The sequence below is a fragment of the Canis lupus genome, chromosome 7 (assembly GCF_048164855.1).
Source record: "Canis lupus baileyi chromosome 7, mCanLup2.hap1, whole genome shotgun sequence".
Classification (NCBI taxonomy): domain Eukaryota; kingdom Metazoa; phylum Chordata; class Mammalia; order Carnivora; family Canidae; genus Canis; species Canis lupus.
Window position 1 is genome coordinate 66,358,237 of NC_132844.1, and position 14,299 is coordinate 66,372,535.

Genomic DNA, 14,299 nt, shown 5'->3' on the forward strand with positions numbered 1-14,299 from the left:
GGCTGGGCAGGAAGTGAACTGGGGGCTGAGGCCATATCTGCTTTAACACTGTTGTCGATAGGTCCTTTGTGGTGAGGGTTTCCAAGAACCAGCCGAGCAGTTGAAGGAGCTAAGCAACATTTACAAGAAATGTGCCCCTGCCCCACCCCTAACCCTCCTTCCCCCCTCCTCCCCTGTCTCCTCCCTTTACCGCCTCCAACTCTTCCTCTTCAGCCTGGCTCAAGTGAAGCATAGCAAACTAGAGCCAACAATAAATATTTCTACAGAATGGAATGGCTTCCCTGACTCTCTGAAGTCTGGGGAAAGACGGTCTTGACTTCCAGATCCTGGATCCTGAAGGGGACTTGAGATGACTAACCCACACAAACATCTTTTAAGTGGCACTGTATCAGAGTGGTAATGAACATGGACTGCTTGGGTCCAAACTCTGACCTGGCCAGTTCTTAGGTGCGTGACCTCTGACATGGTACTGGACGCTCCGCACCTCAGTTTTCCTCATCTGTAAAATGGGGATAAATAGGATCTACCTCATGGAGAGTTGTAAGATTAGCACAAAGAACAGCGCACGGCACACAGGAGGTAATAAATGAATGTCAGCTTTTATCCCTAAATGTTATGAAACATGTAGGTCGACTGCAGGGGTTAGCAAACTTTTTCTGTAAGGGCCAGATAGTGAATTATTTTTCCCTTTGCCAAACATAAGGACTTTGTCACAACTACTCAACTCTGCCATTGTAGCACAAAAGCAGCCTTAGAGGACATATAAACAGATGAGCTTTATTTATGAGTGCTGACAATTACATTTCATATAATCTTTACATGTTATAAAATATTACTCCTCGTTCAATCTTTTTTCGACCACTTAAAAAATATAAAGCCCAGTCTTGGGATGCCTGGGTGGCTCAGCGGTTAAGTGTCTGCCTTTCGCTCATGGCATGATCCCAGGGTCCCGGGATCGTGTCCCACATCGGGTGCCCTGCGAGGAGCCTGCTTCTCCCTCTGCCTGTGTCTCTGCCTCTTTCTGTGTGTGTCTCTCATGAATAAATAAATAAAATCTTAAAAACAAAAAAAAACAGTTTTTTTGTTCCTCTTAAAAACAAAAAACCCAGTCTTAGCTTGCAGGCTGTACAAACCCAGGTGCTGTGCCAGACTCGGTCGGTTGGCCATAGTCTGCTGATCCTTGGTTGAATAGGGGAAAAATTAGCCTCTTTGGATTTCTTAGCTCAATCTGCAGATGAACAAAGGCTTATCCTTCAGGGCCAGTTGAAATGGTGCTTCTTCTCTGAAGTTTTCCCAGATCACCTAGTCAAGGACAGTAATAACCGCACCTCCTGCCTCCTATGTGATAAACACAAATTTGTTTGTTACTTTTTAAAATTTCTCTTATGTTAGTAAATTGAACACCAATAAAAAATTTTAAAAAATAAAAAATAAAAATAAATAAATAAAATTTCTCATGGGGATCCCTGGCTACCTCAGTTGGTAGAACACGACACTCTTGACCTCAGGGTCATGAGTTCAAGCCTGACATTGGGTGTAGGGTTTACTTTTAAACATAAATTATATTAAAATTTTAAAAAAATTATCAGGGAATATTTAAGACAAACCAAAAAGATACAAAGAATAAAACAGGGTGCCTAGTTGGCTCAGTTGTTGATCTCAGAGTCATGAGTTTAAGCCCCACGTTGGGCTTTGAGCCTACTTTAAAACAACAACAACAGAAAGAATGTGAACACCTTAATCTTTATCAACTAGCCTCTGAAATAAAGCATTGCCCAGATAGTCAAAGGCCTCTGTGCAGATACCCATCCCCAAATCATAGCTTCCCTTCCTCCTCCCCAGAGGTAATGACCACTGTTCTAGCTCTGGAAATCTATTGCCCACTCTGTTTCAGTACTTTCACCACATCTATATGCATCCCTAAGCAGGAGATGGTCGTGTTTGTTTGCAAGTAGCACACCGTTATTTAATCCTATCTTCCTAAAAATCCAGTCAAGGAATACCTCTATTTAGAAATTAGTCTCACAGGCTCTAGGAACTGGTCTGAGGGACCCAAGCCATGGTGGTAATCAAAGCTCAAGGCTGAGTCCCCAAGCCGATGTTTATAACCATCACTCCCCTTATCACGCCCCCCCGAATTCCTGTGGCCATGCAGTGGTATTAGTCATCGACTCCCTTTCCACATTAGATCATCAGCTGCCTGTGAGAAGAGATTAAATGTGCTTCGACCCTTCCCATACAACCCCTAATATCCTGCATCCAAAAGGAGCACAGTATTTCTTCAAAAAGACACTGTCTTCCATCACCCCTGGAACAGCGTCAAGAGGATGGGGAAACTGCCAGAAGTTCACTTCAAGGCAGAGGTGGGTGGGGCTTTGCAAGATTTCATTAGAAGTTTGGAGCAACTTGTAAGTGTTCAAATGTCAACTTTACTGGAAAGGATGAGGCATACAACACTCATGCTCCACGAGATTGAGAGTTCGGGTGGGGGTAGGGAGAAAAGAGGAACTCAAGAAATCAGCCCCCCAAACCCAGAAATCCTTCCTTTCTTTCCCGCAGCCACAGGGGCGCTGAGCTAGGGCTTGGGATCTGGTCCAAACTTAAGGACAGACATCAAGGGAGAAGTGTTGTGGCCTGGCCCCTCGAGCAACTGGACAAGACAGCATCTAACCAGCGTCCAAAGGGTGTGTGTGTGCATTGAGGGGAAAGAGCAAAGATGACCCATGAGGAAGGAAGAATGTTGGAACTGCTGCTGATGCTTATTTAGAAAAAACCAAACCAACATTTACTAATACTTAATATGCAAATTAGCAGCACAGGCTCCAGCGTGCTGCCTATCAGGATGACTTTATACCATGTATCCCAAGTGGGTTCATAGGTTCCACCATCTAATTTAAACTCAACTCTCACAGCAGCCCCCTAGCCCCACCCCGGCTGGATTGGTAGAGTTTGTGACTCTTGGTCTCTGAGAGTTCGAGCCCCATGTCAGGGGTAGTTGACTTAAAAAAAATTAAATGACTGTAACAAAAAGAACAAGGAAGGTGCTTAAGCAGACTCCTGTAAAGAAACCAGATTTAAAAACATTAATCCCAGCACAAGCAGGAAGATGTCACGGCTACATTTCATCTACTCCCCATCATAAGCTCTGTGTAGAGCACATTGGTGGGGAAAACCCAAGGCTGCTTAGGTAAAAAAAAACATTTCCACCCATCTGCTACTCATGACTCAACCCCACACAAAAGGTGAAGGGAACTTGAATGGGGAACTAAAGAGTAATACAGGTATCTGGTTTTTCAGTAAGCTTAACACGTCAAGTGTATGTGCCCAACACGTTACGCTGGTGGGAAAGACCGCTGGAAAAAAGCTTCCACTGTCAGTTTAGCAATAGAACTGTTTGCTATCTCTGGGTCAGCCCTGTCTGATAGAACTTTCCGCGATGATGGAAATGTTCTATAGTTCCACTGCCCCTAGTCACAAGCGGTTCTCCCGTGAAATGTGACTAGCGCAACCAGGCAACCAGTCACACATGCTGCGTTAGTGCAGCTCTAGAAGTTGCCATCAGGGAATAGAGGTTGGAGCTCTCAGGCCAAATTTTGTCCACATCCTTACTTCAGAAGGGTGGCTATCCCATGAATCCTGTGGAAGGAAACCAGGTCGAGGCTTCAAGTTCTCTTTTCTCCCAGGATAGGATCTAGGCACTTCCCAAGAGTTAAATCAAGTGAGCCCTCTGCATGGACACTTCGAAGCCACGGAGTTAAGACAAAAGGTTTTTATTCAAAAAACGCCAAGTATAAAAAAAAAAAAAATAAGATCTCTTTTATTCCCCTGTACAGTATTTCACTCAGATAAAACCAGCAGGCTACATACTGCTCAAAACACAGCCCCAGAGAGGATCCGGAAGGCACACCATCCAGAACTGCTTTTCATATATCTATCCTATGTACACTAGTCAGCGATGCCCCTCCCCTACACCCCACGGAACCCATCCCCACTCTGGTGAAAGTTGGTGAGGGGCCCCTGCAGCAGTCAGGGATCTGTAGCAGCTGTCCCGCCTGAGTCCCGTCACCCTACGTTCAGAGCAAGCCCTCGCCCAAAGGTCCCCAAGTCAGAGGAGGAAAGGAGGAAAGAAAACTATGGCAGCAGCTGTGGAAGCTTGGAGCAGGAAAAGGAACCAAATAAATAAATAAATAAATACATAACGTTGACCTCCAGGTTAGAATGCGCATCTTCCAAAAAAAAAACAAAAACAAAAACCCAAGAACAAAAAAAAAAAAAAAAGAAACAAAAATGAAACAGGTAAAATAACTTAAAGGCAAAATTAAAAAAGATTAGATCAACTACAATCCTTTTGTACACTACCATGCCAACTGTACACATTTACAGTTTTTTCTGTTGATTTGCATTGTTTGTGCATTTTGTGTGTGTGTGTATGTGTGTGTGTGTGTGTGAGGTCTTGGCTTTGAAACAGTTAAGTAAAAACCAAAAAGGAAGACCAGTTCACTCGGGAGTTTTACTAAAGGAGGCAGAAAAGGGCAGGTGGCTCAGCATTTGGCCCTGTAGCCTCTTCCAATGGCACCTTTCATATGAAGGATGGGGGGGAGGGGGACAGGAGAGAAAAACAGGGAACCAAACCCAGGCAGATTTTTGGAGAAGCAGCAGGTAAAAGAGGCAAGTTCAAGTATTTCTCCCAGCACAGCCGGAGTCCCCACAGAAGGCACTCAGAAGAGTCGGAAGAGGTGACAGGGACTTAAAATGGTGCTAGTCCTATATCCCACCCCAACCCGTTTTCCCCCTACCCGACCCATCGCGGCATTCGGCAGAACTCGTGATGAAGGGAACAATTCCATGGCAGGGTTCTGACCCCCCCTCCCCCCACCCCCAGGATTTTGCAGAGTCCAGGGACACTGGACATCTGTGAGAAGAACAGAGCATCTACGGGAAGAGTTGAGGTCTAGGACACCTGGAGTGGAGTCTCCTTCCCCCCCATATTGGGAGGCAACCTCCAGGGGCCTGGGGTCTGGAATGAGTTGTAAATGTTGTTCCTGTTATCAAGCACTGTCCTGCTTGGCGAGAAGTGTCACTGGTACTCAGGAAGCTGGAAACAGACGCTTCCCCTCCCTCGAGCATCTGACGAGCATCTGATGAGGAGGGGAGAACCTGCCAGAAAAGCTGCTATTTGCTGGGCCCTGGTGACAGGCTGTGCAGATGGATCTCAGCTGTTTCCTGGGGCAGGAGGACATCTTGCATCCATGGGTGGTTCTGGATTTCTTCGAAGGATGGCCGATCTGATGGTCTCAGGGCCAAGCACCACCTAATGAGATGCTGACACTCTGCAGAAAGCAGGAGAGACAGAGGTTATGAATGACTCAACTTGTTTTTACAATGCAAAGGTCTTGCTAATTTGCTTCCCAGGGACCCAAAGGAGACTAGGAACCTTCTAGAACTCTACTTTTCAATGGTAAGGTATTAACTAAGATCTGGATCCTCTAATCTGCTTTGAGCTTAAAAAAGAAAAAAAAAAAAGCTCCCCTCTTAAACCTGTGGTTTTCAGACTTCAATAGCTAAGGCCTTTCCCACGACACCCACTCACTAGAAATAGGAAGAATGATGACAAGGGATTTTGATGAGACATCAGTGAGCATGATGAGGTGATTCAATTCACCTACAACTTACAAATATGAACACCACCCACAATGAGGTCACTGGAACCACAATATTTAGAGAGTCTGCCTTAAGGGAGAATGCTGAAAGAACCCTCAACTTTTCACCAGCCAGGAGAGTTGAGGAGTCAGTCAGGACTGCTGGTACTTTAAAAAAAAAAACTTTCAACGAAAAGACATGGTCTTTTCTTAATATTCTCACACATGCTCTTCTACTGACCTCTCAAAGAATGCTCAGTGCAAATCATTAAATTCCTGAGAGCCAGTTCTCCAGTCATGGGCCCAGGACTCTACTAATAAGCAAGGACTGTGGGGCATCCCCTGGGGAGGTGGAGCTCTCCAAAATTCAAACTGTCCCCCCTGAAGACTCTTTGACTCCTGCTTCTCAACAAAAGGGCTTCCCAAAAGTTACCTGAAGAGACCCTCTGCCTGAAGAAAACTTGGCCCCGGATGATCTCCTCATCATGCTCAAAAGGAATATCTCCACAGACCATATCATACAGCAGGATCCCCAGAGACCAGACAGCGGCCGACCTGCCATGGTAGCGATGGTAGCGGATCCACTCTGGAGGACTATACACTCGGGTCCCTGTGAGCCAGGGGAATTGAAAAGGAAAACACACTTTTGGCAAAAATAAAACAAAGCAATTCACATACTGAGTAATACTGAGCGACTCCTTAAAACAAAAAACACCACTCCACTTCTCCCAGGACAAGAGCTGGGCTAATTCCATCCCCCCCACCCCCAGGCTAAAAGGAGTAGATGAGTGGCTTACAGCATCTCTTCCAACCCAAAGCATTACCCACCCACCTCTCTACCAGCAGACCATAAATCAAAATTCTTTACAAACTGCTCCAAGAAACAAACAGGGCTGGCCACAAACCCAAAGCCTGAGGCGGGTATGCGGTAGGACCACCCACAATGGGATGAATGGATGAATGTCTGCACAATCAAGGGAAGTATCCCACAGACTATCCTTAAAATGCATTAACGTGGCTGGAGCCTGGGTGAGATTCTAGTCTCACCTACGACCCACTCGAGGGTCCTTACCCAATAAACTCTATCTTAAGTCAGGGTGCCCTTTGGGAGGCCTTCCTCCCCACCCTATGCGTGCAGAGGCAGACACCCACACCCTCTCTTCCCCTCGCAGCAAAGGTAGAGCTGCAGAGCGGGTTTCAGACCACGTGATTCCTGTTTACAAACTTTGGGTTGTAAAAAAAAAAAAAAAAAGGTCAGGGCCATCCCGCTTGTGCTCACCAGGGGGCAGCAAAGACTCGGAGGAAAAAACAAGGGAGGACCCGGCCAGCCATTAACTGTTAAATACAAAAAAATGCAGCCCAACCCAGCGTCCTCCAAGGGCAAATAAACACAAACCACAAGCCCCAGTCACAAGTTTTGAAAGGCTGTCGTTTGTTAGGTTAAGCCGCTCAGATGATGACCCACCCTCCTTTGCTTTGATCTCAGGCTCCCAATTCCATCTTTTCTGAAAGAACCCGCTCCAAGCCCCTCCCTAGGATAGGTTTTCATCCTCTCTGCGGAGACACCCAACTAATTTTCAAACCAGCAAGAGATCTTCTTTCACAACATTCATTCCCACTCTCACCCCGCAACGCCAAAAAATAAATAAAAAAAGGCGACACACCACAAAATAATTTCGTGTAAACTACTGTTTTTCTATTCCTTTATCCGTCCCTAGATCAAAGGGGAGAGGAAAAAAAAAAAAAAACTGCAGCTCTACAAACTAACCTTACAGAAAACTCCTTTGGAACACAAAACAAAAATTACAAAACCGGCATCAGATCTTCATCTCTCCAGCTCTCTCCTCCCTTTCCCCCCACCCTATCTTTTACTGGCGGGGAAACTGGGTCAGACTTCAGAAATCTGGGCTACGGCGGGTTGCCCACAACCTCTTATTCATCGGGAAAGCTTGGAACCCACTGAATTCCACTTAAAAAATAAAATCATGCCAGAAGCATGACAGGTTCAGCTGGCTGGAAATCTCCGGCTTTACTACGCTGGGAAGCTCTCCCTCGCCCCACCCCTGCCAGCATCGAGCCAGACGGCCCGATGACCTTTACAAAGGGCCGGAGAGGGAAGCCGGCCGAGGCCTCCAGGCAAGGCCGAGTCACCTGGGCAGCTCCCTCCCCGGCAACTCCCGCCCGGAACTGGCTGGCTCACCATCGAAGTCCGTGTAGACCGTGTCCTTGAGCAGCGCCCCCGACCCGAAGTCGATGAGCTTGAGCTCGCCGCGATTGAGGTCGATGAGAATGTTCTCGTCCTTGATGTCGCGGTGGAGCACTCCGCAGTTGTGGCAGTGCCGCACAGCCTCCAGCACCTGCCAGAAAAAGCTGCGGGCCAGCTCCTCCTGCAGGGCCCCCCTTTCCGTGATAAAGTCGAAGAGGTCTTGCACCGGCTCGGGCCTCTCCAGGATCAAGACGAAACTGTCGGGCCTCTCGAACCAGTCCAGGAGCCTAATGACGCCGGAGAAGCCCGAGCTCACCTTCTTCAGCAGGACCACTTCCATGGGCACCCGGGTGCCATTGGGCTGCAGAGGCGAGGGGGCTGCGTGAGCGCGCGAGTCGGAGGGCGCCCCTCACCCCACCCATCCTAGGGGTCGCTCCCTCCGGGGCACTCACCAGCTCGCCCCAGTCGGAAATCCGGTCCTTCTCCACGTGCTTGATGGCCACCTGAAACCATCCCCCCCGAAGAGTCTCCATGAGATCCCCTCGCCGGGGCCGAAACACACCCGGGCGCCCCCAGACCCCCGCCCAGTGCACCCTCCCCGCGGCGGGGCGCCCGCTCACCGGCAAGTTGTCGGCGACACGGATGCCTGAGTAGACCGAGCCGAAGCCGCCGCTGCCCAGTAGCGGGCCCACCTGGTACTGCGACTCCAGGGGCTCCTTCTCCTTGCCTAGGAAAGGGGGAGGCACGGGGGGCTCAGCGGCGGCCCGCGAGCTCCCAGCGCCCACCCTGGGGGTCCGGCCGCCTCGCCCTCCCAGGCCGCGGGGACGCTCACCGGGCGCCAGCTTGGAGGCGTGCAGGTCGTTGCAGGGCGCGGCGCGCAGGTGGGCAAGCGAGTTGATTTTGGACAAGAGCATCCCAACCTCCAGGGTGGCGGCGAAGGGGCTGTGCCTGGAGGAGCTGCGGCAGGAGCCGGGGCCGGGGTTGCGCCGGGGGCTGTGCCTACGGCTGGGGCTGAGGCTGAGGCTGCGGGCGGCGTTGCGGCTGCGGCTGCGGCTGGCGCGGAAGGCCGAGGGCGAGTCGGAGGACGACTGGGGGCGCTGCCGGGGCTGGCGGCGGGCGGACACGCCGGCGAGGTCAGGCAGCGCCGAGGGCGGCAGGGTGGGCGGCTCGTGGGGCTCGTGCGGCAGCGCCGCGGCACTGGGAGCTCGTAGCTGCTGCTGCTGCTGCTGCTGCCGGTGCCGCCGCCGCCGCCGCTGCCGCCAAGTCCTCTCGGGCCTCCTCCGCCACCGCGGCCGCTGCAGCAGACGCCCGGCTCGCCCAGCCGCCAGGAGTAAAGGGGCGGAGCGCGCCGGCGGGTGGGGGGGCGCGCGGGCGGGCGGGGATGGGGCGGGGCCTCTCCGGGAGGCCTAGGCGGGGAGCCGCGCGGCCGGGCCGGCGGAGGGAGGAGAGGGGGTGGGGAAGCGGCGGGACGGGGCGACTCCCCGCGGCCCCCGCCCCGCGCGCTCCGTCGCCGCGCCCCGGCCCCGCCCCCGCCGGCGCGCCTCCAGCCAACCACGAGCCGACCGATCTGCATAACGCGGCGCGCCCCGCCCCCGCCCCGCCCCGCTCTCGCGGTCAGAATGGTCTCTACGCCGCCACGACGTGGCGGGAAGGAAAAGGCGCCAAAGTGGAGGGGGAGGGGCGCGGGGCGCGAGGGGAGGGGCGAGCCGGGCGTCGGGCCGCGAGGGAGGGAGGGAGGATGGGGAGGGGCGTATCGATTCAAACCCAAACAATAACAAAGCCATCAAAGGCCGCCCGCGGCCGGCTCCGCGGCTCTGTTTCTCGGAGGCTTTTGGGTCAGGGGCTCGAGCTGGAGCACAGCAAGTTGCGCAGAGACGACGGGCGTCGGTGTGCCAGGCGGGGAGAGCGGCGGCGGGCGCCGGGGGTGCGGGCCGGGGGGGCGCCGACGAGGGTGGTCCTTCTGTGTGACTCAGCCCGAGACCTCCGAGTCGGCCGGGGCGGGTTCCGGAGGCGCGGCGGGCTCGGCTCGGGCCCTCCTCGGGGCGTGCGTGGGGGCGGCGCGCGGGGGGCGCAGGAGCCGCGCGCTGTGAGTCACGGCGGCTTCGCCGAGGGCGTGGGGGTGTCACAGGCCTGGATCGAAACGGGGGCAGCTCGGCTTGGGCGGGGCGGGGCGGGGCGGGGCGGGGGGTCCCGATCGCGCTTCTTGCAGCTGGTGAAAGAAAAGCTCAGCCCCCAGATTCTCGAGCCGCCGTTTGTGTGAAAAACGCAGAGAAGGACCAGTGAATCCTGCTCGCCCAGAAGTGATGTGTGCGGAGAGTGCCCGGTGAGGAGGAATCACGAAACGAATGTTGGTGTTATGATGCCAGATGCTGTCTCAGCGCCTTCTGTGAGGGCGGGAGAGAGGAGAGCGGGGGGGGAGGGTGCGCTTGGTTTAATCAGAGTTTTCACGTTGTATTCACCTTTCATCAGCCTGTTATTACCAGTCTGGCAATACTAGCAATTATTGGCCGCACCGAGTCTTGTCTCAAAGGAGATTGCCCCCCACCCCCCCACACACACACACACACTCTCTCTGCCCCACCGTGGAAATAACACGGAAAACAGGCCAAGTCCACTTTCATCCTTTGTCCTTCTAAACTTCACGTAGAGTTGATAACGACGTGTGAAATGAGTAAATTAAAATTCTGTGTAATCCATAAATTGAGCCGTCAGTGGCCTGAGTCCTTGAAAGCTAACTGCGTCCCATTTTCATCGTTTCCAAGTTCCTACCACGTAAAGAGAAATGAGGTTCCAGGGTCTGTTAGAGCTGTGGTCGTTAATGAATGTGAATATTTCATTAAAAGTTTTCTGCGGTGCCTGTTGCGGAAAGATGTTGCCCCCATATTTCACAGCTTTTGTGAACCTGTCTTATAAAATACTGCATTTTCCTTTTGTTGGTGTCCTGGGGCCTAACTCTTCATTTTTGATGACTAGGAGAAAACCCAAGAGAAGAAGGATTCCCTTTTCACAGCTGGGAAAATGAAACATAAGTCGGATGACACAGGGTCACACAACAGCTAAAGGAGGAAGAGATGAAACGGCCCCAAATCAACCCAGAGTATTTAAAGATTTCCCATTAATCAGGATCTCAAACTTTCCTTGGTACCGAGTAAGACAACTAGGGTAAAAGGACGCGCGACCCAGCACTTCCAATGCTCTTTACCTTCTCCCTCCTTCAAGCCCTGCGTCTCCACATGCTCCCACTCACCTATCACTTTCCAGACACTGCCTTTGCAGAGGCAGTCAGCCTGTTCTGAGGATGCCCTCCCCTCTTCACTTGTATTTAAAGCTTTCCTAGCCTTCAGGAGGACCCGACTGTTAGATAACTCCAAGGATTCTTCACTGTCCACTCTGCTCATCCGGCAATCATGTGTTTGGCTTTTTACTTCTTAAAATCTCTTCGTTAATTAACTTATCAATTATTTATACCTTGCTGCCCTCTTCCTTGACACATATTCTTCTGTTGTCCAGCATCTCTTGAACAATGTGCGTTACTGGAGGGGAAGACCAAAATGAGTCACAACAAAAAGGTCATGATTAAAGTCATTTTATACCAAATTTAAGTGAGTTAAGAGGGCTTGGGCAAAATAAAAGAAAGGTTAGTGCAAAAAAAAAAAAAAAAAAAAAGCCAAAAAAAAAAAGCAAGATTAGGAGGAGCAAGGGGGTTTTTTTGTATATTTTTTTAATTGGAGTTCGATTTGGAGCAAGGAGTTTAACGAGTTAGTTTGATTTCAAATCTGGGATCTGGCACATACTTATGTGTCATTCATCAAGTTACTTAACCTTTTTTTTTTAGTTACTTAACCTTTCTAAGCTTTAGACTCTGAATGAAGATAATAGTACCCACTTCATAGGGCTGTTGTAAGGAGCAAATAAAAGTCTGCATGTAAAGCACGTAGCCTAGCACAGACTAAACTTCTAATAAATATTAGCTGTGATAGCAATAATGATGATTGTGATTATGACAATAATGATTTTGGAATGGTCTTGCACCTTTTTGGAGGTTCCAAAGTTGAAATACTAGGTACATCACTTGATTGTAATCATCCAGGGAGAGAATGTGATCCAAAATAATTGTATACATTAAATCAAGTTCAACCTTTTTCACTTTCTCTAGATCTTTGTAGGGCTAAATATTTAATTAGGCAGAGCTAAAGTGATTAACATTTAATATGTCTGCTTTATATGGTGGCTGCTTCACAGCTGGAAGTTACAAAACATGGACCTTGCTTGGCAAAGAGCTTTTATTTACTTAAAACTGCTTTTAAAGATAATTATTAAACATTCAAGTATGTTTTGTGTTAAAAGTTATTCTTCAAGGGTAGGGAACTTGATGTTTTTATTCATCAAAATGTAGTTTTAATAAAAACAATCACTGCCTTTGCTGTTCAAAGGATCTAACAAAGAATCAGAAAAATCACGCTAATAATTAAATGACAAGTGCTTTTGGAAAGATAAAGGCCATAATCATGCTTATAATTCTCTGGAAAGGAAAGAATTTGTTGATGTTAATTTGAACAATAGCCATATTAATCCTTAGATGGTTTCCATATTCCACCTGATACAGATTTAATCAAGTCCTTGTCAAAAGAATGATTTAAGCAATTTCTGTAATCCCAGAAGTTTAGAAGAAGTAAGTTTGAAAGGGATGCCTGTACCCTTTTATAAAGTACCTCTGAGTCTAGTTGATGCACTCATATAATAAGTAGGTCCGTATAGCATTTTCTCTATAAGCTATTTGCAATTAATTGGGCGGAAATAATTTGGAACCGCATCTCTTATTTCTCTCCTAAAAAAAGAATTACTGTATTTTTTTTTTAATTGAAGTATGGTTGGCAGACAATGTTACATTAGTTTCAGGCGTACAAATTACTGTATTTTTTTTTTTTAAGTTTAACTGTGAAACATTCATTATTTTTTATTTTACTCTCTCTTTGTTTTGGTGAAATAAAAAGAAAGAAAATTTGGAGAAAGCCAACCGCTTCCTACACCTTAAAAATAACTCCAATCAGGGCACCTGGGTGGCTCAGTGGTTGAGCATCCGCCTTCTCAGCTCAGGTCCTGGGATCAGGTCCCGCATCGGGCTTCCTGCATGGAGCCTGCTTCTCCCTCTAACTGTGTGTCTGCCTCTCTCGCTGTCTCTCATGAATAAGTAAATAAAATATTTTAAGAAAACAAAACAAAAAAACTCCCAATTATCTCAATAGTTGTAAAGTTGCTTAGAAAAATTTAAATTTCACATATAGGGGATCCCTGGATGGCTCAGCAGTTTAGTGCCTGCCTTCGGCCCAGGGGGTGCTCCTGGAGACTCGGGATCGAGTCCCTCATCGGGCTCCCTGCGTGGAGCCTGCTTCTCTCACTGCCTGTGTCTCTGCCTCTCTCTCTCTCTCTTTCTCTCTCTCATGAATAAATAAATAAAATCTTAAAAAAAATTTTTCACATATAGTTCCTATGTGTGGAATATGCATAAAAATCCACTACAAACTGTAAGACACAAAACAGTCTATAAATTTTAAAAGACTGAAGTGAACCTCTTTAAAGTTGTCACAGTGGTGTAGTGTAGTGGTGGACAGCTAGGAAATCCAGTGTCTCAACTTCAGAATGGTCAAGGAATCTATATAGTCAAGTTAGAACTGGTTCTTGTCCTTGATAAGATGTGACATTTGTTTCAAGTTTATAAATCTCTTAGTTTTCAGTTTCCTCAGCAAAGCCGAAGAAAAAGTGTTTTTATTATCTGGCAAAGTATATTTAAGTTCACTACCAATTCTTTTTTTTTAAAGAAAAATAACCTAGATTTATTTTTGGAATTTTACACATTCAGCACTGAAAATTTGAGTAAAAATAATATTTATTGAAGGCACTGTACACAAAGATTTTATAGTTCCTGGATACTTATTGGATAGGTAAAAACAAAAAAGAATAACGAAGAATACATAAAGACTACAGGAAGCTTGGAGACTTATAAAAATGTATGTCTCAGAACAAAAGGACCAGGCATATGAATAAAAACCCTGAGTGAGGGCCGCCTGGGTGGCTTAGTGGTTGAGTATCTGCTTTCGGCCCAGGTCATGATCCTGGAGTCCCAGGATCGAGTCCCGCATCAGGCTCCCTGCGTGGAGCCTACTTCTCCTCTGCCTATGTCTCTGCCTCTCTCTGTGTATCTCTCATGAATAAATAAATAAAATATTAAAAAAAAAAAAACCTGAGTGTCGTAACTGATAAAGAAAAGGGGCCATCGTGTGTGTGTGTGTGTGTGTGTGTGTGTGTGTGTGTGACAGAAAGAGGGAAAGAATGTCATATATTAGGATGTTGGTGAGGGGATTGCCTGCCATCTTTTAAAAATAATTAAATTGCTGACCTGAGGGCAGCCCAGGTGGCTCAGCGGTTTAGCGCCGCCTTCAGCCCAGAGCATGAT

The 14,299-nt window shown here is 48.5% G+C and overlaps 1 protein-coding gene and 1 long non-coding RNA gene across 2 annotated transcripts; one reads left to right on the forward strand and one right to left on the reverse strand.

Moving 5' to 3' along the window:
• Nucleotides 1–3,754: 3,754 nt before the first annotated feature.
• Nucleotides 3,755–8,968, reverse strand: PIM1 (Pim-1 proto-oncogene, serine/threonine kinase). The gene is made up of 6 exons (XM_072833219.1): nucleotides 8,678–8,968; nucleotides 8,466–8,572; nucleotides 8,298–8,348; nucleotides 7,840–8,206; nucleotides 6,073–6,249; nucleotides 3,755–5,330 (listed from the first exon to the last, which is right to left on the reverse strand). Exons 1-6 carry the CDS (start codon nucleotides 8,757–8,759, stop codon nucleotides 5,173–5,175), a joined length of 942 nt encoding a protein of 313 aa, XP_072689320.1. The 5' UTR covers nucleotides 8,760–8,968; the 3' UTR covers nucleotides 3,755–5,172.
• A 584-nt stretch (nucleotides 8,969–9,552) lies between these two features.
• On the forward strand, nucleotides 9,553–13,383 carry LOC140637107 (uncharacterized). The gene is made up of 2 exons (XR_012034334.1): nucleotides 9,553–10,168; nucleotides 10,819–13,383. It is a non-coding gene; the product is annotated as an uncharacterized lncRNA (long non-coding RNA).
• The last annotated feature ends 916 nt before the right edge of the window (nucleotides 13,384–14,299 follow it).